Here is a 27,031-nt window from a genome sequence, read left to right as displayed (position 1 = left end):
TTTTCTGGGCCTGTATGTAGATTGAACCATCTGCTGCCAAAGAAGACACAATTTTGCATAACATTTGCATATATTTTATGTGACATGCAAATTTCTACCCTCCTTTACAAGTGGGGCAAAAAAAATTGAGGGGTAACCATATTAATATATCTGACAGGCAAAATATAAACCTGTCAATCTTTCCTCATAATTGTAGTCATATGGAAACCAAGCTTTATGAGGGACTTTGGGATGCTTAGCCTGGAAAAGAGGAGATATGCTAGCCATCTTCAAATATCTCCAGGGCTGTCAGAGGGAGCAAGCTTGTCTTCTCCTCCTCCGGAGGTTGGGCTGAAACCCATGGCTTCAAGTTGCAAGCAAATAAATTCTGACTAAACGTCAAGAGCAACATTCTGGTGGTAAGAGCTGTTTGACCGTTCTCTGATTCTATACGATCTGGGATTTATAATTTCACTGCTAGTTCTTCCAGAAGTAATCACTGGCAAGAGAAAGCCCCTTTCCTTGTGAGCAAAACCAACATCCTTCAGAGTTCTCTTACTCTCTAACATGTTGCATTGGGACTTCCCTGCTCGCAGGGCTCAATGGCCGCAATAAAACCCTTAAACAACCATCTATTTTCTCCCAGTCTGGGTTTGTCAGAAAGGGCCAAGACAGTTGCCCCCTGCCGCCTGTGGGAGGAGAAGGTGCTGCTGCTGCTTTCAAGCTCCACTCGGGCCAGGCTGCTTGGCTTCTGCACATCCCTAGCTGCAGATGCTTCGCTGGGTCTGGGGAGCGATGCCCGGACTGGGCTGCAGGCGAGTCAGGCGACGGGAGGCGGGTCCCCTTCTCTTGGCGGCGCCCGGACAGGGCTGCCTTTCGGGCTCGCCGGGGCGGGGGGACCAGGGCCGAACCACCCCCCGCGGAAGAAGCGCGCCCCGTTGCTGCGCTCCGGGTTTCGCCCGCGTCCTTCGCTGGCGCGCAGCCCAAGGAAGCCGCCGCCGCCGCCGGGGCCCTTTAAGAGCCGCGCGCCCGCCCGCCCAGCCGGCCTGGCGGAAGGAAGGGCTGCTGCGCCCGGAGGAGGAGGAGGAGACGGAGACGCCTGAGCAGCATGGAGGGCGACTGCGCCGACGACTACAAGGCGTTCGTGTCCCTGCACGGGCCGGCGCTGCGCGCCTCGGCGGTGCCGCCCCGCTACTGGCAGAGCCTGTGGCGCAAACTGGAGGGCGAGGTGGGCGCAGCCGACGGGGGGGAAGCGCGCGCCGGGAAGGGAGGCAGGCAGGCGGGCAGGCAGCGCGCTTGGGCGCGGGCAAGGCTTTGGCGCAGCCTCGGGGGTCCTCCGGGGCGGAGGCTGGATCCGGCCCCCGGCGCCCTTTTCTCGCCGGCGCCTGTTGCGGCAAAGCAGCGCGCGGGAGCTGAGCCCGCATCCAAGGCGGCAGGCCGGGCCGGGCCCGCGCGGCTCCGCGCCCCCGGCAGTCCTTCCACGCCGCCCCGGTGGGCCTCGCCGCGTCCTGGGAAGCGCCTTCCATAGTCCGGCCGAGCTGCTTCATTGCGCGACCCCGAGACAGGGAGGAAAACGATGTTCCCATCCTCTCTTCCCATGCCGGGCATGGTTTTGTGAACTTCTATCATGGAGCCTCTTGCTCACTTTCTCTGTAACTTAAAAAGTCCCAAACAGCCAGATTTTGGTAATATGGCACCCTCAGCAAGGACAAAATCTGGCCACACTCCCCCCCCCCCATTTTTAAATTTTATTTTCACAATAATTCCTTTTGGTAGAGTTTCCTTTTATGGGTTTTCTCAGTAGGTACTGTACCTGCATAAATACAGAGGGAAACCAACTCACCACCCTAAATCTGGCACTGAATCCTGCAACCTTTCTTCATAGGGGAGTTGCTTAGCTGGGAGTAATTTGAGGAGGACCTTTTTCTCTCGCTTGCGCCTGCTTCAGCCTAAAGGATCATGGTGAACGACTAAGTCAGATTTTGGGAGTAAGCATAATTGATTTGAAATTGGTTACTTCTAAGGGAGGGTGGGGACGCAGGAGGCACTGTGGGTTAAACCACAGAGCTAGGACTTGCCGATCAGAAGGTCAGCGGTTCAAATCCCCGTGACGGGGTGAGCTCCCGTTGCTCGGTCCCTGCTCCTGCCAACCTAGCAGTTCGAAAGCACATCAGTGCAAGTAGATAAATAGGTACCGCTCCGGCGGGAAGGTAAATGGCGTTTCCGTGCGCTGCTCTGGTTCATCAGAAGCGGCTTAGTCATGCTGGCCACATGACCCGGAAGCTGTACGCCGGCTCCCTCGGCCAATAAAGCGAGATGAGCGCCGCAACCCCAGAGTCGGCCACAACTGAACCTAATGGTCAGGGATCCTTTTACCTTTAAGGGAGGATGCTTTGGGCTGAAATGCTAACCGTGCCCCCTAGTTGTAAGACCCATTGCATTCAATAGGGTCTTAGGTGAGTGTTGTTGTGTTGCTTCCTTGGTGATTGGTTTTAGAATCGAAGACTTGTTTGATCTTGCCCTTTCTGGTTTTCAAAAGAAGACTTGAGAGTTGAAAGTGAGTTTGATGAAGGGGTGAGATTCCCTACCAAGTTTTTTGAGCGGTTATTGGTAATTAACTTGGGCGGGGGGGGGGGGACTGTTTTGAAAGTGGCTTGTGTTTTTCTTTTTGGAGGTGGCTTAATTTTGTTCCCTGGTTCTAAATGCTGTGTTTAGATGTATGTCTCTTTGACGGAACTGATGAGAGGAGCAAAGGGGAGGCATTAATTCCAGTTAGGAATCATGTTGGCAGTGGAATAGAAACTTGATACCTGTCTTTATGGACAAGTGATGTCCATGTTTTTTAACCGCATTGTAAAGGCTTTCGGTAATTATGATAAAAATATAGTGGTCAGCAGCTCTGTTTGGAAGTACAAAGCAATTGTTCTTGTGCAAAACATGTGAAATTGGAGGGAGAATGAGCAAGAAACTAGTCCAAGAGCAGCCGTGACAAAGAATTTTAAATCCCATCTGCATAAAACTTGTTCAACTCTCTACTTTCACAGTTAATAATTCAAACACTACCGTGTTTTGAAATCAAGCGGTAAGTGTAATACTAAACATCCAGCATTTTGGCATTGTCTCAGTTAAGACGTGCAATCAGTCAGGGATTGCCAGCCTTTGGGGACCTGGGGACACATTTGCAAGCTGGAGAAACTGTCACAGCCCCCTCCACAAAGCACACACTGCAACCTGTGCTATTGGCTACAGTAGAATGAATGCATCTTTCTTGCCAAATTTTAGCAAGCAGGGCACCAGGAAAGGCCACTGTGAGTGAGTAGGTGACCATGGCTGTTAAACTGACAATCCCTGCCATCAACCATGGGTAAGGTAGATTAGGCTGCCATTGCATACCCACTTGCCTGAGTGTCAGCAATGGCTTGCCGCCCTAGAGCTACATGGCTAAAGCATGAATCGGAATGAAGCAATTTAGAAAGCTGTGGCTTATGCTGATTGTGGTTTGAAGTGACGTCTGAATTGACTGTGGGCTATTGCTGCTCTGTCACTGAGACTGGAATGAATTTATTAGTCTGAGTTCTTTTAAGATCCATTTTATATAAAGAGATCATGAAGTTTGTATAGGGGTGGCCAATACTGTATAGTCCATGTAGGCTGTGTTGCCCCCTTAGCAGCAGCAGCAGAAGAAGAAAGTATGAAGTTATATCTACTAGTTGTCCCAGTTTGTGCAAGGACTTCTGCCAGTGCAACAGGACTGCCCCCCACCCAAAATGTTCGGGGTGGTTGAAGCCTCATAACAGATCTGAGAGGGCATAGGAAATTCTGTTCTGGGTACAACCCATGGATTCTGCTTTTGTTTTTAACCTATACTTGGTTGTTCTTGTCCTGTTTTAACAAGTACTGTATTTTAGTTGTTTTTAAGGGCATGTTTGTTAATCACCTTGGGATATATATGTGGAAGGCATTTCACACATGAATGAATAACAATACATGAAATGTGAGTTACTTTGGATAACCTGCCCCACCCAGTTCCTGTACCGCCCCCAGTGAAACAAGAAGGAAAAACATGTTTTTTTGTAGGCTTAGGTTCTTAACTTGCTTTTCTTGCTTTCCCTTATTCCCCATTCAGTTTTTTCCTGCTTTATCCCAGTGTGTGCCATTGCCATGCATAGCTTATATAAATACCTTTTTGTCTGTACTTGTAAAAGCAAATCTGAGCAGTGATTTTTTGCTGCTCCATGAGTTAATGTTTTTCACTTCATTTATAACCTGTGGACCTTTCCATCTTACTGCGATGACTTCAGAAGAGAAGAGCAGTTTGACTCTTTCATGGTTCTGTAGTGGTCTAGCTTGCTTTTTAAATTGCTCCGTGTCCAACAGAATTTACCTTCTGCCTCTCCAAATACCGTGAAAGGAAAACTTCCTCCAGAGTGCAAGACTCAAGACAATGGTGTTTTGTTTTCAACATTTCTACCTTGCCGAGTTTAAGGAACTGCTCAGTATTGCAGCTGATTTTTGGTGGGAATGTTTGAGTTGAGCGCTCAGTTTACATGGAGCACTGGGCAGGCCAGTTAGACATTGCTCCAGAATGTTTCTGATACTCTCTGCAGCTTTACACTGTATCTGAGAATTGGAAATAAAGGACAAGATGATTTTCAGATAGGGGCAGCCAAGGTTCTCCTGATCTTTTCACTGAAAAATACCCAATAGCTTCTAGGGAACACAGAACACGGTTTGAAAATCATTGCTCTGTGGTAGATTTAACTTCCTTTTAAAAATTCGGGAGGGGGCACACACTTGCAGTCAGCCAAGGGAAACCTTTCAAATAAAGATGCAAAACAAGAAATGTGGATGTCACTGCACATGTATCCTTATTTTCTAGTCTTTGGCATGTTTTTGCCATTGCAATTTTTTTAAAAAAATGCTTTTGAATTCCAATGCCAACTCTTTCTAAACAATTCAACAATAGTAAGTTGCTTCTGGGGTGGCAGGTGGTTTGAGAATAGCGCATCCCCTTTAAACTGCTGAGAATCATTTTTGACCTTCCCATTAAGGGTATATATCTGAACAGTAGGACTGTTTGCATGAGGGTTAGTTTCGTATGATTAAAATGGTAGTTCTGAAAAGCAAGAAGAGTACTTTGCCATATTGGAAGCACGGTGCAATGTCAGGGACACAATCCCACTTCTTGAGCTCGCACCAGGAACCAAGTGACCAGGTTTTCTGCTAAGGCCAGCTATAATCGGTGAATCCCTGAGAAAGGCCATTCTAACGTGACTGCTGGCCATAGTTTTTTGTAATAAAACATGTTTTAACTTTTTTAAAAAATGCTGCCCTGTTAATTGAGCAATCCACAGATCGCTGCAGCCCTTCTGAGTAATCAGGTTATTTTCTTAGTTTTCTGTTATATGCCAGCACTTCGGTTTTATTGTTTGGCTTCCTCTTTTATGGTGGATTACTAAGTCGGTCTGCAGGTTGACACTTGATTTGCAACCTGAGAGCTGTAAGTGAATTCAAGGCTGATGGGAAGCTGGCACAAATGAATGCGTTTTCGTGTCTCCTGCGTGTATGTTTTTCATCTCCTATTGGAGTTAAAAGTGATATTCTCCTGCCATTGTGGATGAGATCGCTTCTCAGCCATTGGAGAGTGAACTAAATGGCAGAGATAATAAATATTGAATAACACGGCTGAAACTTCCTGCTGTTGAGGTGTGAACAAAATTAGTATTATTTTAAAAAACAGTGTTTTCGGAGATTTGTGACAAGTTCTAGGTGCTAACCATGATCCCTGTGCTGCCTCACTAATATCTATGACAAGCGCTTGTGTATTCAGTGTTGGTGTGGTATATTAAATAAGGACCATGCAAGTTGCATGTAAATGGCCAAAACCATTCTCTAAGCCCCCAAAGCCACTTTTGGATGAAGGAAGTGGGCGGGAAAGGGTTCTTGCCATTCACCTGGCAGTTGCTTCTCCACCTTTACCAAGGCTCCAACAGAACTCTTTGAATGTTGTGAAGGGATGATTTGGAGCAGAGAAAGGACAAGTAAGAGCAGGTTTAAGTACCTCCTGCTTCCCCTGATTCTCCATTCTAAATCCACACCACCCAAAGCAGCTCTTTTTTAAAAAAAAATAAAAGGGCCAGGTTAAACATGCTTGAAAGGAACAAGTGTTTAGCCCCAAAGAACAGGAGTGAGCAAATCTCTGAACCCTGAACTCTGGAGCCATTATTTTCTCAGCAGCACCTGCAATGTATGGATAAGGATACTGACCATCCTTACAATGGGGTAGTGAAATACATTCCCAAATACAGGTGCCTCTCCGCTTACAGACTTAAACTCACTGTACTATGTAGTTCACTGGAATTATATAGTGGTGAACTCCTACTTGATGCTTAACTTTCAAAGCTTTTTTTTAAATACCATGCTCAGTCTGTTGGGTCTAGTTTAAGGCTTTGCCCTTTCATCCTTGTTTACAATTTCAGATGTTTGATGCTGGGGAGTATTTTGGGATAATGCAAGTGGAGGAGGTGGAAGAGGAAGATGACGGCGACGAAGAACTTGAGGGAGAACTGAAAAAGAATTCAAATCCTGGAAATGAACTCTGCTACAAAGTGATAGTGACAAACGAAATGGGACTTCAGGCGGCAAATTCTAACAGGTGAGTCATTATTCTGAAGCCGACCTGAATGTTGTGTTGCAGGGTGCCCTTATGCTCATGAGCTTTACAAAGTATGAGAAGATAGGTCCCTGCCCTGAAGGGCTTACAATATATGCCAGGCATAGGCAAACTCGACCCTCCAGATGTTTTAGGACTACAACTCCCATCATCCCTGACCACTGGTCCTGCTAGCTAGGGATGGTGGGAGTTGTAGTCCCAAAACATCTGGAGGGCCGAGTTTGCCTGTGCCTGATATATGCAATCCTTGGAGCAACACAAGCAAGACAGCAGAGCAAGAAGAGGCAACAGGTAGATCGTGCAGTTATTTAGTTACGTGTGCTTGGAGTTAGTTACAATATGGGGGATTCTGGGATGGTTCTGAAGGATCTACGGAGAAGGTCGGTTTTGAGGAGAGATTTGATGGAAGAAAAAGAGGTGCCTTGGGGTATTCTGGAAGGCAGTTCCAAGCATATGTAGCAGGAAGGGAGAAAGGAGAGAGGTTGTTTTTGGGAAGCAAAAGGGCACAGATAAGGCTATATTGGGATACAAGAGGCCATGGAGGGTTTTGAAGGTAAATATAAGACGCCTGTCAGGATCCGGCAGCAGACAGGAGAGTTATGGATGAATGTTGCATGGCAAGGTGGAATGGGAGAGGGGGGAGGTGGCAGTAGTTGCAGTAAGAGGTGACCATGGCGTCAGCAGTTTTAATTCGGACTGTTATTAGGGCAGAGTTTTAGAATGCCTTGTCTATCGCCATCATCATGAACTGCCTGCATCATCATGTGTGCCTGTGTACTGTGTTTTGCTCTTCACCTGGCCTGTCTTGCCTTCAAAGCATTTTCCTCATTGACCATGCCTGGACATACCGCGTTGAACATGCCCACCAGCAGCTTCTGCAGGTCCCTGGTCTGCTTCACAGAATGGCCAACCTGATGGGAATAGACTTCCATGGAGAAGTGCCGGATGAGAGAGCTGTCGCTCAGGTCTTGGAGGAAATGTGGAAATACAACCAGACCTATCAGCTGTCACATGGGGTATGGCCGTAGTAGGAAAGCTGAAACTCTCACGGGGGTCTAGCTGCAAAATTAAGAGATTGTGAAGAACAAGCTTTTAAAAGCATTTCCCGGGTGCAAATGAATGATACTTGACATCACAGGCACAGATTTAGCACTTTCTGCTTCTGCTTAATTTGCTGAAACGGAGAACTAGTTGGGTATCATCTGCTTATTAAAGATATCGCACCCCAAACCTCTGAACAACCTCACTCAGCCTTTCATGTAGATATAAATAACATGGGGCAACACCAGAGCCTGTGAGACTCCGTAGCGTAACTGCCAAGGAGTCGAGCAGCAGTCCTGCAGAAACACCCCTGAAGTCAGATGTTACAGTCATTTTTATAACACATGACTGAGTTTGTTCTTCTTGTGCAGACTGCAGAGGAGAAGGTCCCTGTCTGGTACATTATGGATGAATTTGGGTCCCGAATCCAGCATTCAGATGAGCCCACTTTTGCAACAGCCCCCTTATTTTACATGCGGCAACAAATTGCTTATACGGTTCTCTGGCCCTTAAGGGACCTTGAGACCGGAGGTAAGTGTATCTGTGCACTAGGTGTGCTATCTGGGTAAGTCAGTGTTCTCTTTGCCTATAAGACTTCCGTGCAAGACGCTTCTGCGTTGTTGTTTTTTAAGGGCAGAGGGTGATGAAAAGGATGCGGCGACTGTGCCAAATCCTGAGCTTCCCCATGGACCACTTATCGGTGCAGCTACCCAACTCTCAGTTTCGTAACATTACCATGACTTCAGGTGACCCAACTTCAAAGGAACTTCAAGCTGGGTTACGGAAGAAGATCCCTGCCAAAAATGGGACTCGTAGGCTCCCTTTTGGAAGGGAGCTGCTTTTCTTGCGGAGCTGCTGATTGGGAACTCCCTCTTGAAACAATCCATCTTGTCCACAATCTGCAAAGTCTGAAACAAAAACAACATTTTTGGCAATACATTCATTTTTATAGCGGCAATTCGACCCAGCAAGGAAAGCTTCAATTTTGACCAAATTTCTAGATCCTTTTTGATTTCTGACCAACATTTTTCATAGTTATCTTTAAATAAATTCAGGTTTTTAGCCGTCATGTTAACCCCTAGGTATTTCACCTTTTTAACCACATTTAGCCCTGTCTCCTTCTGAAACCTTTCTTTTTCCATAGTTGTCAAGTTTTTCCCCAAAACCTTAGTTTTTTGTTTATTTAGCTTAAATCCCGCCACCCGACCAAATTCTTGTATCAGTTCTAGAACTCTTTTCGTACTAGATTCTGGCTCCTGTAGTGTCAAAACCAGGTCATCTGCAAAGGCCTTAAGTTTGTATTGTTTAGCTCCGACCTGGATTCCTTCAATCAACCGGTCCCTTCTGATCATGTTCAAGAGCACCTCCAGGACCGAAATAAATAACAATGGAGAGATAGGGCAACCCTGTCGTGTTCCTTTCTCAATTTTAAACTCTTCTGACACCACATTATTAACTATCAATTTTGCCTTTTGTTCTGAATAGATTGCATCTATACCATTTTCAAACTCCCGTCCCACTCCCATCCCTTTAAGATTTTTCTTCATAAAATTCCAAGAAATATTGTCAAAGGCCTTCTCCGCATCAATAAAGATCAACGCTGCTTTTGTATTAGTATTCATTTGCAATAGTTCCAAAATGTCAATAATGTTCCTTGTGTTATCAGACAAATGTCTGCCTGGGAGAAAGCCTGCCTGATCTTTATGAATCACTTCATTTAGCACTTTTTTTAATCTATTTGCTAAAATATCTGCAAAGATTTTGTAATCCACATTTAGAAGGGAAATGGGACAGTAGTTCTTAAGTTGTGTCTTTTCAGTTTCAGATTTAGGTATAAGTGTGATGAAAGCTTCTTTCCACGACTCCAGTGCCTTCTTCCCCTCCATAATCTCGTTACAGACCTCCTTCAGTGGTTGAATCAAGTAGTCTTTCAAAGTCTTATAGTACTTGGAGGTTAGCCCATCCGGCCCTGGAGATTTGCCCAATTGCATGTTCTGAATGGCACCTTCAATCTCTTGTTCTGTTATTTTATAATTCAATATTGTCTTATTTTCTTGAGATAGTTTTGGTAATCCGTTGTTTCTTAAAAATTGATCTATCTCAGTCTCATTTTTTTGTTTGTTTTAAATGTATGGAAATTTTCTGCAATTTTTATTAATCTCCGTTTATGCATAGCTATTGCATATTCATATCAATGACACTGAGTCGATAACAGGTGTACAAAAAATACCTACAACTTTTCATTTTCTTACAGAGGAAGTGACCCGTGACTTTGCCTATGGGGAAACTGATCGCTTAATCAGGAGGTGCCGGCTGTTGCCATGGCTACCCAATGATGTTTTGGAGATCAACTCTGTTACTGCAGAGCCATCAGATGATCACTACCAGGTACAATTTTTTATCTTCAACCGGATTGGTTTGTTACAGATAACTACTGTAACTTGCTATCGGTATCAACTATTTATGCACTTATCTGTTATACACATAGGCTCCATTACTACTCACCAGAAGTAAAATTAAAATACTGGGGACTAAGGCCAGTCTCCTGACCATAGTTATATCGGCCATGAAAGGGGAGCAGGAAAAAACTTAAACACGTAGCAGAGATTCAGAAAAATAGACCAGAGGCAATTGTACTTCATCCATCAGAGCTTTTACTTGCTACTGAAGCCAAATGAGCATAATGGTCACAAATCCAGAATATAAGAAATCCAGTTGCAGCACTTACAATAAAACTTACAAACTTATAATAAGACTAAACCTTAACACTAGGTAAAGGTAAAGGTACCCCTGCCCGTACGGGCCAGTCTTGACAGACTCTAGGGTTGTGTGCTCATCTCACTCTATAGGCTGGGAGCCAGCGCTGTCCGCAGACACTTCCGGGTCACGTGGCCAGCGTGACAAAGCTGCTCTGGTGAGCCAGCGCAGCACACGGAACGCCGTTTACCTTCCCGCTAGTAAGCGGTCCCTATTTATCTACTTGCACCCGGGGGTGCTTTCAAACTGCTAGGTTGGCAGGCGCTGGGACCGAATGATGGGAGCGCACCCCGCCGCGGGGATTCGAACCGCCGACCATGCGATCGGCAAGTCCTAGGCACTGAGCTTTTACCCACAGCGCCACCCGCGTCCCTAACCTTAACACTAGCATACAAAAAACAGAACACCAGAACAAAGAGAGATAAAGAGAGAGAGACCCAGGCTCCTCCTGGCCAGATTATTATAGGCAGCACGACCTTGACAGAAAGGATAACAAAGCCAGCTTAAACCAGCTGTACTCAGCTTCCCAGCAGAAATAACCCAGACAGAAACCTCCTTCCTGTTTCTTTCACATAGAAAGAAAACTTTCTTTCACAAAGAGAAGAAACCTTCTATATAACCCTCTTGAACTAATCAGAACAGGAAAGGTCTCTACACATCAGATCAATACTTTCTGTACTAAGAAATGCAAACTGACAAGTTAGGAGGTCACACATCCCCTTCTTCACGGACTTATATGACGTAGCATTATGCAGGCGTGCGGTTTGTTTGCATCTGTTCTTAAATTTGTTCTAGATATTTTATTGCCCTGTGTTGTTTTTAGATCCCTTTTAATACTTCGAATGTGTTTTTATTTTATTTTTAGTGTGTGTGTTTTTAAGTACAGAGGTGTTTGCCTTCTTGTCTCTTTTAAAAGAAAGAAGGCGGGTGGTAAATTTAATAAAGGAATAATAAATAAATTGCATCTCCACTGGTGCTAATCTAGTTGTGTACGTTGTTGTGCCATACTCAGTGCAAACTACAGAAGGGAGAGGGTTTGCAGAACACTCACTCTCCCAACCATTGTTCGGAGACCGCTAGCATTATAGGTGTAAAAGCTTTATAGGTTCAGGAAAACGCTGGGGGAAAATAACTGCTGGGATGATATACTTCAGACAGCTGGTGTAGGATTGCATTTGTGTGTTGACTCCACACACAACGTCCTCAGTGCTCATTGAAAACTAGCGCAGGTCTGAGAGAATGTCTGGTTTAGTATTCATTCTTTATTCTGCTAGTTATCCATGCGCAGGGAGACATTTACATGAGAAAGCATTTAAATGTGTGGTTTCCCTACTTGGACCAATCCCAGAAGGGTTCTGAAGTTGTTACTGACTAATTGTTATTTAATACTCAGCATTTAAATCACAAAATGCTGACGTCCTTTCTCCCTAGGACTGGGGTGAGGCACCTGTGGCCCCCCAGAGTGGTTGAGCTTCAGCTTCCATCAGCCGCAAACACAAGAGTTGGGGATGACAGATGTTCAGCAACATCTGGAGGGCCGCAGGTTCACCACCCCAGTATTCCTGCCATAGAGGGTGCCTAGATTTATTATAATAAATCAAGCTCATGTTAGTAGCTTCGAGAACACTGTCCAACCATCTCGTCCTCTGTTGTCCCATTCTCCTTGTGCCCTCCATCTTTCCCAACATCAGGGTCTTTTCCAGGGAGTCTTCTCTTCTCATGAGGTGGCCAAAGTATTGGAGCCTCAGCTTCAGGATCTGTCCTTCCAGTGAGCACTCAGGGCTGATTTCCTTCAGAATGGATAGGTTTGATCTTCTTACAGTCCATGGGACTCTCAAGTGTCTCCTCCAGCACCAAACTGCTAAATAATCCAAGCAAAATCTGTCTGACAGGTTTTTGTACAGCTTGATAGAGTTGGAAGAGAGTGAATTGAGTGAGAGCAGAACTAGATGAACAAGGAATTTAACTGAGGTGTTATGTCAAAATTGATCTTTAATTGGGTTTTCTGACTTCTGCGCTTTGCTGCATTTCAGTGTAGGACTTACCTTCTGAGTCAACACATATATGTGAGAATCAGCCTGCAAATTGTCCTCACCACAATTGAAACTGTTGTGTCTTCTACAGTATAAATTATCTTCATAACACTGGTGTTTTCTGTTTTAGGCCATCTTAAGTGAGAACAAGGAGACGCTTCCTATTCCAATAAAGCTTCCTGTTTATGACAAAAACAAAATCTTCAAGTACGTATTTCCAAATGGTGTGTTTTGCAACAAACGTATGACTTCTGTGAGTGGTTTTCCAGCAGTGGAGAGCTAGCTCCATTTATTGCATACTGTGACATTTAGCCCTGGATTCTGCTGCCTATATAGGAGAAGTTCAATGTGATGCAGAAAAGAGAGGAATAATGTTGCTTTCAAATAATTGTAGTGGATGAGTTTGTGTAAAATCGTAGAGATTATAGGTTGTTAATGTGAATCTTCATGTCCAACCCTGGGGAGAATAATAACAAGAAGGTAATGCATTTTAAAGAGAGGCTATATCAGTAAGGAATACTGTACTAGCAAGAGAACCATTTTAATTCTTGCAGTAAAAACAAGGGAGAAGATGAGTCACTGCAGAGAAAGGAAAACATTACTAAGCCTGCAAAGTTCGGTGTGTTTGTTCTGCAGGAGGGTTGCCAATATTTTGCTTCCTAGTTAACTGAAAAAACAGCAACAATGAGAGAGCAGGTTTTTTGAATACACAACTATGGGTGTTTGCTGCTAAGTAGAAATATAGTATGTTTGGATAGTGGCCTAGCAAGCCGCTGTTGTAGCATGCCAGAAGGTCTTTTTCCTTCACTCTGTTTGGAAATCTGTATTCCCTATTCACAGCTGTTAAGTGGTATGTGCTAGGTTGAGTTAATGCAAATCCATCTCTCTCCTCTCCATCACACAGGCATTCTTGTACATTTTGAGGAAAAAAGTGTGTTTGCCTATATGCATGTGTGTTTTTCAAAGACTGAGTACATAGGTTTTTAGTTTTTAATGGAAATATTTTTATAGAGGCATGACTGTATTCTTCTAAATAGACTAGAGACCTATTTGCACATTGCACTAAGTCATAATTTATTTTCAACAATGGCATTTTATTTTATGTTATTTTATTTATATACCACCCTTCATCAAAGGATCCCTAGCGCTTCACAGAATAAAATGCAAGATAAAACACAAGTAAATAATTAAACCAAAACAACAAAAACAACCCACCCCCCCACAGGTACATTTGTGAACATGCTTCCCAGGCCCTTGGGCAGCTTCCACCGCCCCCATGGTTTGTCATATTGTCCAAAGTTAAGTTTGTTTGTTTGTTTGTTTGTTTGTTTGTTTGTTTGTAACAAACCCCAAGAGGGGAAACAGAAATAGGCCATGGTTTCTTATTGTGCTATAAGGAACACTTGGGGGACAACACATTCATGGTGAAGTCATGTTTAAAACAAACTATTGCTTAACATGACAGCCACACTAGTTTACTGTTTTGGCTAAGAGCAAGTAGAAAATCTAGTGAACTTTCCTTGTTTTGATGATGTGATATTGTGAGCAATGTGATCTCATGTTAAATTTCCAGTAACATATTTCTGCTATTCGATGAAGGTGGTACTTATATCTTACTGGGGCCTCAATTCTTGGTTCCAAACTCAGCGATTCCAAAAGTGACTTTTAGGTTTATTTAAATAAGCAGCTACCTTTTGGATAAGAATTTTTTTGAACGGTATTATCTAGGTACAACTGGCAGGTGTTGTTGCTTTCATATCATCCCAGCACATATTATGCTCCTACTTTTTAAAATTGGTTTAACATCTTGCCTAATAAAGAGTTCTGGGGCACACGAAAGCTTGCTCGCTCTTTTGTGACATTTTGGTTAGTCTCTACCCTTTACTGTGGGTTTTGCATCCAGGTAGGGTAATGGTGAATTTTGAAATCGTGTTTGTGTATGTGTGTGTATGTATGTATGTATGTATGTATGTATGTATATGTATGGATACTGGTGATTTTTTATTGCTGTTTTAAATTGATAGTGTTGTGCATTTGATTCTCATAATGATAAAGGTTGGCATATACAGTGGTGCCCCGCAAGACGAACGCCTCGCAAGACGGAAAACCCGCTAGACAAAAGGGTTTTCCATTTTGGGGGCGCTTTGCAAAACGAATTTCCCTATGGGCTTCCTTCGCAAGACGAAAGCCCATAGGGAAATCTCCGGGACAGCGGGGAAGCGCAGCGCGTCTTCCCCGCTGTCCTCGGACCTCCTCCGAAGCCTGGCGGCGGGGCGGAGAGACCTCCTCCCGCCACCAGCCTTCGTTTCTCCGCTATCCCGGACGGCTTTTGAAGGCAGGCGGGGGGGGGGAGCAAAGACTTTTGCCCCCCGCCGGCCTTCAGAAGAGGTCCAGGACCTCTTCTGAAGGCCGGCGGGGGGCAAAAGTCTTTGCTCCCCCCTGCCTGCCTTCCCGGGGGCTTTTAAATCGCCCCGGACAGCGGAGAAGTCCTCCGCTGTCCGGGGTTTTTTTAAAATGCTGGGGGTGGGAAGAAAAGCCCTTGTTCCCCCCCCCCAGCCTTCAGAAGAGGTCGGGGGACAGACTGTCCCCGGACCTGGTCTGAAGTCGGTTTCCATAGGAACGCATTGATTGATTTTCAATGCATTCCTATGGGAAACCGTGCTTCGCAAGACGAAAAACTCGCAAGAAGAAAAAACTTGTGGAACGAATTAATTTCGTCTTGCGAGGCACTACTGTAGATGTGTCAATAAATATGTTTCTATAATTGTCTAGAAAAGACAGGAATGTGTGGCTTGGGTTGCAGGATGTTTGGGGGCTGAAAAGTCTCACAAGTGTGGCGCTTTCCCTAGTGCCAAAGCAATACTTCTCAGGAACTTCAACTGCGCTATTTATTAGAGTCTCCATATGCCTCCCTCCTGAGAGCTTCTTTCATATATTTTCTTCCTCCCCCCCCCCTTTTTTTTTAAACCAGAGTTTACACAGACCTCCAACAGGTCCTTCAGAATCTGACTCACCCCCGTTTTGAATTTACGGACTCTGAGCAAGAAGCTGACATTCTCTACAACTTCTCTCACTTCAAAGATTTCAGGTTACACAGCTATTTCCCTGCAAGTAACAATTTTTCTTACCTGTTCAATATGCGTATATTCGGCTGCGCAGCTCTCTGTTTTTAAATGCATTCCTTGTCTTGTAGGAAACTGAGTGAGGAAAGGCCTCATGTGATGCTGAATCAGTTTCCTTGCGAGAACCTCTTGACCGTGAAGGATTGTCTGGCATCCATCTCAAGGCGCATTGGGGGCTCAGAGGGGCCAAAATGGCTGCCCCGCACCTTTAATCTTCATACAGAATTACCACAGTTCATCAGTTACTTTAAGCAGCGCGAAAGGAGGTGAGTCCAGCTCGCTTCTTGCACAGAAATAACAATTTGCATCTGTAGTCAGTATCCCTAATTTTATGTGCCAAGATAAAGTGCAATAGTGGCTGAAATAGTGGAAACTATAGTGGAATCCCAAGGGTGGCGCTGTGGGTTAGACCACAGAGCCTAGGGCTTGCCAATCAGAAGGTCGGCGGTTCAGATCCCTGAGACGGGGTGAGCTCCCGTTGTTTGGTCCCAGCTCCTGCCAACCTAGCAGTTCGAAAGCACAAAGTGCAAGTAGATAAATAGGTACTGCTCTGGCAGGTGTCCTTGCCGCGGGATCACATCTATCCAGTGCTTTACCAACTGCACTGGCTCCCAGTGGAGTATAGGGTCAGGTTTAAGGTGCTGATTTTGACCTTTAAAGCCCTATGCGGCCTAGGACCCACGTACCTACGGGACCGCCTCTCTTGGTATGCCCCACGGAGGGCCTTAAGGTCCACAAATAACAACACTTTGGAGGTCCCGAGCCTCAAGGAGGTTAGATTGGTTTCAACTAGGGCCAGGGCCTTTTCAGCACTGGCCCCGATCTGGTGGAACGCTCTGTCACAAGAGACTAGGGCCCTGTGGGACTTGACATCTTTCCGCAGGGCCTGCAAGACAGAGCTATTCCGCCTGGTCTTTGGTTTGGACTCAGTCCGACCCTTATGTTTCCCTCCCCTTAGGGTCTTGATTTATCAACTATTTTAAAATGAGGTTGCACTTTAAATTGCATTTTAACCTGTATTTTTTAAAAAATAAATTCCTATTATGTTTTTATGTGATTTTATTGGTGTTAGCTGCCCTGAGCTCTGGCTGGGGAGGGCGGGGTATAAATAAAATTTATTATTAGTAGTAGTAGTAGTAACCAGCATTTCTGTGCGCTGCTCTGGTTCGCTAGAAGCAGCTTAGTCATGCTGGCCACATGACCAGTACCAGCTGGCTCCCTCGGCCACTAAAGTGAGATGAGCGCCGCAACCCCAGAGTTGGTCACGACTGGACCTAATGGTCAGGGGTCCCTTTACCTTTACCTTTACCTTTATAGTGGAATTCTACCCTCTTTGTCTGCTCTGGCTCTCTGGGTCACCCCTGTGGGAATCACGTAACTGGGGGTGAGGGAGAAGTAAGAGGTGGAATGAAACCACCTCCACCCATTGCTTTGCTCTGGCCTCATCTGTTGCTGGCATGCAGATCCACCCTCAAAGTAAAGGTAAAGGTACCCCTGCCCGTACGGGCCAGTCTTGACAGACTCTAGGGTTGTGCGCCCATCTCACTCAAGAGGCCGGGGGCCAGCACTGTCCGGAGACACTTCCGGGTCACGTGGCCAGCGTGACAAAGCTGCATCTGGCGAGCCAGCGCAGCACACGGAAACGCCGTTTACCTTCCCGCCAGTAAGCGGTCCCTATTTATCTACTTGCACCCGGGGGTGCTTTCGAACTGCTAGGTTGGCAGGTGCTGGGACCGAACAACGGGAGCGCACCCTGCCGCGGGGATTCGAACCGCCGACCTTTCAATCGGCAAGCCCTAGGCGCTGAGGCTTTTACCCACAGCGCCACCCGCGTCCCACACCCTCAAAGTAATGTGGCACCAGAAAGGGAAAAGTGACCTTCCCTTCGTACTCCTGAACGAAAGCTTTTAGTACTTAGTTACTTGAGAGGGCCAGTTTTAATTAGGGAGAACAACTTTTAATTGCTGGCTCTAAGAGTAGAGGAGTGTCCTGTAATGGAAAGGTGGCTGCCTTTTCCTAACCATGAGTGGTAGCCTTTATGTTTGCATTGTGATTAATACTTCTTCGGTATCTCTAAAAACAAAACAAAAAACCCTAACCTGAGAAACACATAAATTTTGGCAAGGTGTAGATGTATCTCAGTTCAGCTTGTTTGTTAAAAGGGTGGTGGCTGAAAACTTCTAATTGATTTGATCAGTATTGTTTTTATAGTTACTTACTTTAATGGCCTCACATTCTCTGTATGATGTATAGTAAAAAGCAAGAGGAGTAGGTGGCGCTGCGGTCTAAATCACTGAGCCTCTTGGCTTGCCGATCAGAAGGCTGGCAGTTTGAATCCACGCAACAGGGTGAGCTCCCGTTGCTCTGTCTCAGCTTCTGCCGTCCTAGCAGTTCAAAAGCAAACCAGTGCGAGTAGGTAGTGCTGTGGTGCGAAGGTAAACGGCGTTTCTGTGCGCTCTGGCACTCGTCATGGTCCTCCGTGCGCCAGAAGTGGTTTAGTCATGCTGACTACATGACCCGGAAAGCTGTCTGTGGACCAACAGTAAGAAGTTAAACAGCACTGTTATTTTATTTATTTCTGTGCTCAAATTCACCTAACACAGGGAGAATTAAATCAGATGATAGTCTCAGTTTAAACCAATATAATATAATCATTGGGTGTAAAGAGGGCTGCCTAACTTGTGGTCCACACAGCCCACCTGCTATGCCTGTTGCATAGCTTGATGAGCCCATTTCTGTTGGGCATCTTTCATCCATTTGTGCTTTGTGCCTCTTCCGTTGGGCATCTCTTGATCAAAGAGGAAATGAGGAGGACTAAGCAGAACATGGATTTGTCTTGGTGAATCACAAGTGGTGCAGCCCAGGGTAGAGTATTCTTGCCTGGGAATGTTTGCATTCAAACATGCAATGGACAAACGCCTGCTCTTTCCTTCCTTCCTTCCTTGGGCCCACTGTAGGGAAGAGGACAACCACTGGATATGCAAACCGTGGAACTTGGCCAGGAGCCTGGACACCCACATCACAAAGAGTCTTAACAACATCATCAGGCAGAGAGAGAGCATCCCTAAGGTCAGAGCAAAATGGGTCTTTGCAGCATAGCTTCTTATTCCCTGGAGCATCTCACTGTCGTTTTCCTTTTACATTTAAAAAGGTTCTCGATGTCTTTGCTGTGACGCGATCTTCGTTGTTCATGTTAAACTTGCATACAATGTTTAGCAATGTTTAGCAGTGGTCATTGCATTACAACATTTGAAGTGTTTTTTCCAGTGGCTTCTTTCAGCCCATATGTCTGTACATTTTTGACGGTAATAAACATTGGATAATTGCCACTTTAGGCCTTAGCTACCACACTGTTTTCTGAGAAGTAAGATACCACTTAGGTATAAACATCAAGAAGTGTTTTGCTCCCTCTTCCTAGACTGGTTATTCAGTTTACAGCATTAAATTTTTAATGCACACCTTTTTCAACTCAAGTATCTAAGTACCCTTTTGCAGCCCAAGGCAACCAGGTAATCTGACATCAAATTGTTTTCATAATTTCTGGTGATACTTGGTGATATATTCGGTTTGTTCCTTAGAATCATAAGTTCTTTTTAAGTGCAGTGCAAAAAAATCACTTTTGAGTCAAAACTACATGAAATTCTAGCATAGAATCATAGAATTGTAGAGTTGGAAGGCCCCCCAGGACCATACAGTCCCACCTCCTGCAAGGTAGGAATCACAAGAATCCATGGCAGATGGCCATCCAACTTCTGCTTGAAAAACTCCAAGGAAGGAGAGTCTCCCACCTCCCGAGGGAGACTGTTCCACTGTTGAACAGCTCTTGCTGTCAGAAAGTTCTTCCTGATCTTCAGTCAGAATCTACTTTCTTGTAACTTGAAGCCATTGGTTCGAGTCCTACCCTCCGGAGCAGGAGAATACAAGTTTTCTCCATCTTCCATTTGACAGCCCTTTGGATATTTGAAGATGGCTATGATACCTCATCTCAGTCTCCTCTCTTCCAGGCTAAACATACCCATTTCCCTCAACTGTTCCTCATAAGGCTTGGTTTCCAGATGCTTTGCTTGCTTTGATAAAAGCAGAACAACAGCTTAAAGGAAAACAAAACTGAAAAAAGGAGAGCACATTCTTGTTTTTATTTATAAGCCATCTGTGCCTGAAAAGAGACAGGTCTACATTTGGCAGCTTCATTGTGAGGTGGGGAGATTGGATACTCTCACTGTTGTGTGTGCAGCACCTTCACTTTGCTTTTAGTGGTTGATCTCACAATTATTCTTAATCGTGTTGCAGCTTTTTACACGGCTTGTAATTGTAAGCTGCTTTGAGGGCCCAACATTGGCCAGAAGGAGAGGTACAAATATTTGAAGGTACAAAGTTGAAATTGTCTGACCTGGGGTTTCTTATTCTTCTGTCTTCAGGTGGTATCCAAGTACATTGAGAACCCAGTGTTGTTCTTTCTTGAAGATGTGGGATTAGTTAAATTTGACATCCGTTACATTGTGTTGTTGCGATCAGTTAAGCCACTCCGACTGTATGTTTATGATGTGTTTTGGCTACGGTTCTCAAATAGGTAAGAAGGCAGCTTCTACCACGCATTGAGAAGGGTTGGACTTGAGGCATTGCTGAATTTTGTGTAGAATGAATGTTGTATTTCATCCATTTTTCCTTTTCAGAGCATTTTCACTTGATGACTTGGATGATTATGAGAAGCATTTTACGGTCATGAACTATGCTTCTGGAGTCTCGTTAAAACAGGTGAGTAAATTATACAGGAAAAGGAGAGCTTGGTGGACCAGATGGTGTGATGGGTTGAAATGTGGCCCACCAGCCCCTGACTCCCTTTAGCCCAGTGGCTACATGGTTGTTTGACACCCTGGGCTTCTTGGGGAATTAAGGGTGGGATAGAATTGTAATAAACAACAAATTACAGTTGTACCTTGGATCCAGAACGCCTTGGTACTTGTCGGTTTTGGCTCCTGAACACCGTAACCCCGGAAGTGAGTGTTCCAGTTTGCGGATGTTCTTTGGAAGCTGAACATCTGATGCAGCTTCCGATTCCGTGCAGGAAGCGCCTGCAGCCAATCGGAAGCTGCACCTTGGTTGTCAAACGTTTTCAGAAGTCGAATGGACTTCCGGAACGGATTCCGGTCAACAACCAAAGTATGACTGTAATGATAAATTTGAAGCCACCTTCTACAACAACCCTACCAAAGCTAACTAAACACATATGAATTTTTTTGGGGGGGGGGCACCTGGAAACTCCCATATGCTGCCTGGAGCAAATGCAGGATTATAAACGCAATACCCGGCCACTGCAACTGCACCCATGATGCAGCGGCGAGGGCTCAGGTGAAGCCGTGGTGAGGCCGGTAGTGGCACAATGACAGGGCGGATCTGGCACCTGAGGCAAATCACTTCGCCCTTCTTCATGCAAGCACCAGCCTTGATTATCACCTATTTAACGGAGCCTTCTGTGAGCCTCCATGTTTCCAGGGAAGGGATTTCCAAATCCCATCAGCTTGACAAGAGCCTATATTGTTGGAGTGCAGGTTCCCCAGCTCTGGAGTTCACCCTCCGCCTTCTGAGGCTGCCAGTTTCCCTTGGAGACTTAAGTTTTATGGGCTCTTACGACAAGAGTATTCAGCATGGGGTGTGGGAGAGAAAGCAGCCTTCAAATATGGGACGTAAAATTGCAAGAACTGGATCCTAACTTGCAGAGGTGTTGTAAGGAGGACAGAGGTGAAAATTGGTAAAGTTTCGTGATCATGCTTAAAAGAATACCTTGATAACCAAATGGTCTCTTCTTTTTCAGATCCACTATGATGAATTTATCCCTCTCTTTGAGAAACAGTATCCTGAGCATTCTTGGAAATCTGTGCAAGTAAGGCACCTGTGATTCAGTAATTTAATTTTTTTAATTAAAAAATTACCAGAGCTTCATTTTTCTGCCATAGATTGCTTTATTATCATGATTATGTCTCTCACACATAGGTCATTACTCCATAAAATGGGCCACAGGTGGTTCTAATTATACGTACTGGGATTATTTCCCCCCTGTGGCTTCAGTAGTGGTTCAAGATTTCACATGGTTGCATCCTGTGTCTAGTGCTAATTTGGCAGGAATAGTCATCAGTAAGGTTGCTTAGACCAGTGTTTCCCAACCGGTGTTCCGCGGCACACTAGTGTGCCGCGAGATGTTGCCTGGTGTGCCGCTCCGGCGGCTCCTCTGCGGCGGCGGCTACAGCGGCAACCTCGGGCGGCTCCTGAGGCGGCGAAGGCGGCCTCAGCGGCCGGAGGCGAAGACGGTTGTGGCTGCTCCCGACGCTCACCAGCGGCCTCCTCTTCCTCGCCGCTGCTGCTTCGCGGCTTCTCCTCCGCCTCCTCCTTCTCGCCGCCGCCGCCGCCGCCTTTTTCGGGCTCGGGCTCCTTCTTCCCCTCAGGCTCCTCCGCGGAAGGCCCGTCCGGCAGCTCGGCCTCCGAGTCGCCGCTGCTGCTGCCGCCGCCGCCTCTTTCTCCTCCGCTACCGCCGCCGGGCTCAACTCCTCCTCCTCCGGGCCCCTCGTCCTGGGCGGGCAGAGCGGTGGGGGTCTCGGCGGCCGCCGGGCTCTCCTGGGTCTCCTGCATGGGGGGCTACGCGGCCTTCCCGCTCGCCTCACACGCGCGGCGCACGAACAGGCAAGGCGGCGCGCTGGGCCGAAAAGGGGGAGGGAGGGGGCACAGAGCGCGTAGGGGAGGCGCCCTCTCGCCGGGCCATGTGCGCGAGAGCGGACCCGGCGGCGAGTCTCGCGAGAGGGGCAGGGACCAACTCGGCAGGCGAGAGGGGAAAGGAACGGATTCCAAAACCGGTGTCTTGCCGCGTTGTATATGTTAATTTCCTATGTTAATGGGCTAGGACAGGGTTTGCGATCGGTTAACGCCCAGTTATGCTTTCCTCCTAGGAATTAGGCGTTTCGGTCTTGAGGTACGCTCGCTTCACACCCCACCCCCCTCGAGGCCCCGCATTAAGCCCGCCCTTAGGTGGGGTAGGATGGACCGTCCCAGAGGGAGGGCGGAGGTGAAAGTAGTGTCGTGAATAGCGGTATCGTCATCGCGTCCTTTTACTTACGTTATTATTGTTGAAATATATATGTACCGCCCCCTATTTTAAATTCTAGCCTATATTAATCGTAAGCTGTCACTGTGGAGGAGATAGTAGCAAAGGGGAATCAAGCACCCCTTCAAAAATGACCGAAATGGGTCGAACTGGCGAGTCGTCATCCTGCCAGGCGCGTGAGCTGTACTAAGTCTCCCCACAAAAAGGGGAACGGTCTGAGCATGTCAAATAAACACGTAGTGGGAAGCCTAAGAATAGGGAGGTGCAATTGATATTAACAATTTGTTACTAATTAAGCTTATTAGTCGCTTTTCTTCCCAATGCAACCTAAACCAGTGTTTCCCAACCGGTGTTCCGCGGCACACTAGTGTGCCGTGAGATGTTGCCTGGTGTGCCGCGAGCGAGTCCAAAAAAGGTTGGGAAACACTGGTTTCTCTTTCAAAAAGGAAACGTGGGTTAAAGCGGCGACGCCGCCTCCCACTCACTTTCCTGCTCTGGCTTCCCTAACAGTTTTCCGAGTTGCGTCACTGGATCCAGCCCCCTTTTCCACATGTGACACGGGGCTGGAGGGAGGGAAAGAGGGCTTTACGTCGCGCACAAAGGCAGCCGCCTAGAAGCGCTCTGGGCCGGCGCCGTTTCGCCGGAGGACCCCCACCCTCAGCTCCTTCAGAAAGGAAGCCCCGCCCCTCGGCTCCCTACGCCGCCAGGCAGCTCAGCTGACTGACGAGGACGTTCTGCGGCGGCGGCCGCCGCACAACCACCGCAGTTGCTGGCAGCGTCCGCAGCGCAATATGTAACAGCGCCTGGTGCTGCCAACTCTTTCTCTCTCTCTCCCGCCCCGCCCCCAAGCTCTCGCGCGCCCCGCGTCAACATCGCCGCGCGCAGCTTCCCGAGCTCGAGGCCAGCCGCTGCACGCACGCGCCGGCTCGTCATCGGCTCCGGTTGTTGCCTTTCTCCGCCGAGGTCGGTGGACCCCGAGCCTAGGCTTCCTTCCCGCACCCCGCTTTCTGAAGACCGCACACCAGTTGGGCCAGTACATATTCCCCTCCCGTGACTGGAGCGGAATAGCCCTTTCTCTTCTTCCCCAACCCTTGTCGTTGGAGGAGTCCCTCAGTCCCTCGCTTTGCTGCCTCCTCCCCCCCCCCCCAAAGCTTGGAGGTTCCCCGGCAAGGGGGAGGGGAAAAAATTTAAAGTTACACTTTCGTGCGTCCCTCCCAGCGTGACGCTGCGCGCTGACGTCACGGGGCTGTAATGGTGGTGTGCCTCGAGATTTTTTTCATCAAACAAGTGTGCCTTTGCCCAAAAAAGGTTGGGAAACACTGGCTTAGACTCAATCACTGCCTCCCTTTCAAATGCTTATTTGACAAGTGTTTGAGTTGAGCAAAAGGAAGGAGTCTCAACTTAGTCCGAGAGCCGAATGCTTTGTGTGAAACGGGTCTGGGTTTCATTCCCCGCCATCTCCAAATTATCTCGGGAAATAATGTTAAAGTTTGTTGCTCTTACACCTGCATTGATTGTAAATGTGACTTTTTGTTGTTGCCAGGACGATATTTTCAAGGCCTTTGCTGAACTGTTCCAAGCTGCTTGTGCAAAGCCTGCACCACTTGGCATCTGTGATTATCCGTCCTCACGAGCCGTTTATGCCATTGACCTGATGCTTAAGTGGGATACGTCCAGCAACGGTAATTTCTCCTTCTGTCTTGTCCTTTTTGTATTGCATACAGTGGTACCTCGGGTTACATACGCTTCAGGTTACATACACTTCGGGTTACAGACTCCGCTAACCCAGAAATATTACCTCGGGTTAAGAACTTCGCTTCAGGATGAGAACAGAAATCGTGCTCTGGTGGCAGTAGGAGGCCCCATTAGCTAAAGTGGTGCTTCAGGTTAAGAACAGTTTCAGGTTAAGAACGGACCTCCGGAATGAATTAAGTACTTAACCCGAGGTACCACTGTATTTTTAGGGCTCTTCAGAAATTTGGGAAACCAGAAAAGAGATTTAATTGCTTTTATTAGTGGCCATTATAGCTTTGGTGTAGCTAAAGAGCAGAACCTTTTTCAGCCCTTCCCGGGATTGCCTTTAAAGGGGTCACTTTTTGGACAAAGGCCTTTTCACTTATCAATGGAAAGATACTGCTGCGTTTCAGAGCAGCGAGTCTTCAAACGTTGTGTGTAAAGGGGTTCATACTGAAAAAGTTCTTCACTGCCAGCTGAAAGGGTCTCCTGGAGTGCAAGTGAATAAATTGGGATGTGCAGCAGGTGGGAAGCTTTCCTTCTCTGCCCGGCCCTCCTCTCTGGGCAACCTCTCACCATCCCTGCCACCTAGAGAAGTTCCCATCTCTCGGTGCCCTTGGGCCTCCTCCTCCTCTTCCTCCAGCAGGAGGGCTCCTCATAATGGTCCTCTGAGAGCTGTCCAAGGTGCTACGCAAGTGCTAAGGGTAAGAGGAGAAGGTGTGTTCCATGTTGGGGAAGCCTCTTTGTGTTTAACACGCGTATCTCAGTAAAACTATGTTATCTCTGTCTGTCTTCTAGGCAAACGGTTTATGCAGCCTCAGATTCTGGAGGTGAATTTTAACCCTGACTGCGAGAGAGCCTGCAGGTATCACCCGACTTTCTTCAACGATGTCTTCAGCGCCCTCTTCCTGGACGAAGCCAAGGATTGCCATGTGACTGCCATTGTCTAGGGCTTGTCTTGGCTATTTTGCGCTTCACAGTGAGATGCTTATAATTTCAGTTCTATGAGCTGCTTATGCAAGAATCTTTCCTGTACTAGCAATCAAGACAGAAATCTACTCAATCAGGTGGAACATGCATATAATGTGCTTGTAAGCAGTTGTCTGGGTTGCCTTAAAAAAAAACTTTTTTACTTACTTGCCTGCCTGTTACTTTATCGCTAGTTCACTTTCACAAAGTGTATGTTTTTATTGCATTCTGATGCTCACAGAAGTGCAGTATCAATTTATTATTATTTTTTCTCAGTAGTTGGTATATTTTGTTGGTTACAAAGAAGTATCCGCACAGCTTTTCCCTATGTCCTTTGTGTTTTTATAACTTGCTGCAGATTTACTGAGGCCATTGTTTTTCTTAAGACCCTTGTGCTCCCGCATCTTAAAAGGCTTTGTTTTACAAATGAATATGAAGCAAATTATTTGAAAGCCATAGCTGGCTCCTATGCCTGCAGAATTTCAATAAACTATGTCCCCACAAATACCAGAAACTGCCTTTGAAATAACACAAGAGCATCTGTAGTTTTTGTGTCTTGGTGTATCAGGTCTTCACCTTGAGAAGTCACTTCAGCTTCCTTGTTTTGCAACATAAACCTTGCTTGCTTCCAATATTTCCATTCTTTATTCTAGCAAATAAAATGGTTCAGCCACTGGCCTTCCCCTCCTGCCTCCTCCTACACCTTAAAAAAAGAAGCAAGCATCACCTCTACATGTTCATTCTTTGCCTGACTGCTGCCCTCCCTTTTAATGAGCTCTTAATGTATTTGAGTTGCAGCATTGCTTTTGCCAATAGGGATGGTGGTTCAAAAATATTTAAGAACTCACCTCGTGACAGGAGTACACGTGTTTTAAAGCAGCAAGCAGACTTCCATCTCTTGCTTACCACAGCCCATCTTCTGCCAGCTGGACAACTCCAGCCAGATAAAATGTCCCCCCGTAATACAGTGTTTTCTTCCCTGCAGTGGGGTCTCCAGTATGGCAGCAAAGTAAAAAAGTTTTGCTTTGAAACTGAGTCTTGTCTCGCTGGTTTTAAGTACGGCCAGAACCAGGTTGCCTGTCAGCTCAGCCCCTTGACAAATTGCTACGCTCTGGTCTTGTTTGTCCCTCTCTAAAAATGAGCAAAATGCCACATCTGGCATGAGCACTTACTGTGAAGCAGCATTAGACGGGAATATAAGGGATTGGTTGTTACTGAGCTGCAGGTTTTCAAATGCTGATTTCTGCCAGCGCTCTTTTTGCCAGATAAGGTGCCATTAGATCGCTTCATATTCCCGATGGATAGCTTCTTCCTCCACTACGGAATACCAGTTGCTAGAAACGGCAGGAGGGGAAGAGTGCTGTCGTGCTCAGATCCTGCTTGCAGGCTTCCCACAGGCATCTGGTTGGCCACCATGAGAACAGGATGCTGATCCAGCAGCCAGTCTGTTCTTACATTCATACTCCCATTTCTAATGCTTGGTTGGGCTCCTTCCACCCAAGTCTGGCTGGCCGGTATCTGCTTTGTTTATAGCATCAACAAGTCTCATCAAGAGTTTCTACCCAGCTCTTAGGAAGCCCAAAGAGTTTCCTAAGTAGGCTGAGAGACTCAAATACACAATATATTTTTC

General features: G+C 46.4%; 1 protein-coding gene across 2 annotated transcripts; it reads left to right on the top strand.

Annotated features, from left to right (window-relative positions):
* Positions 1-1,044: 1,044 nt before the first annotated feature.
* On the top strand, positions 1,045-25,564 carry TTLL12 (tubulin tyrosine ligase like 12). Of its 2 annotated transcripts, none has more exons than XM_028728734.2 (14): positions 1,045-1,207; positions 6,459-6,634; positions 7,470-7,668; positions 8,065-8,224; positions 9,948-10,081; positions 12,614-12,690; positions 15,455-15,571; positions 15,677-15,871; positions 18,563-18,674; positions 20,024-20,175; positions 20,279-20,360; positions 21,418-21,486; positions 24,242-24,380; positions 25,231-25,564. In XM_028728734.2, exons 1-14 carry the CDS (start codon positions 1,088-1,090, stop codon positions 25,380-25,382), a joined length of 1,884 nt encoding a protein of 627 aa, XP_028584567.2. In that variant the 5' UTR covers positions 1,045-1,087; the 3' UTR covers positions 25,383-25,564. The 2 variants fall into 2 exon arrangements, with proteins under 2 accessions (XP_028584567.2, XP_028584568.2); XM_028728735.2 differs by lacking the exon at positions 1,045-1,207 and adding an exon at positions 1,734-1,967.
* Positions 25,565-27,031: the final 1,467 nt, after the last annotated feature.

The sequence above is a fragment of the Podarcis muralis genome, chromosome 6 (genome assembly GCF_964188315.1).
Source record: "Podarcis muralis chromosome 6, rPodMur119.hap1.1, whole genome shotgun sequence".
NCBI lineage: Eukaryota > Metazoa > Chordata > Lepidosauria > Squamata > Lacertidae > Podarcis > Podarcis muralis.
This window is presented reverse-complemented; position numbering and strand designations above follow the sequence as displayed.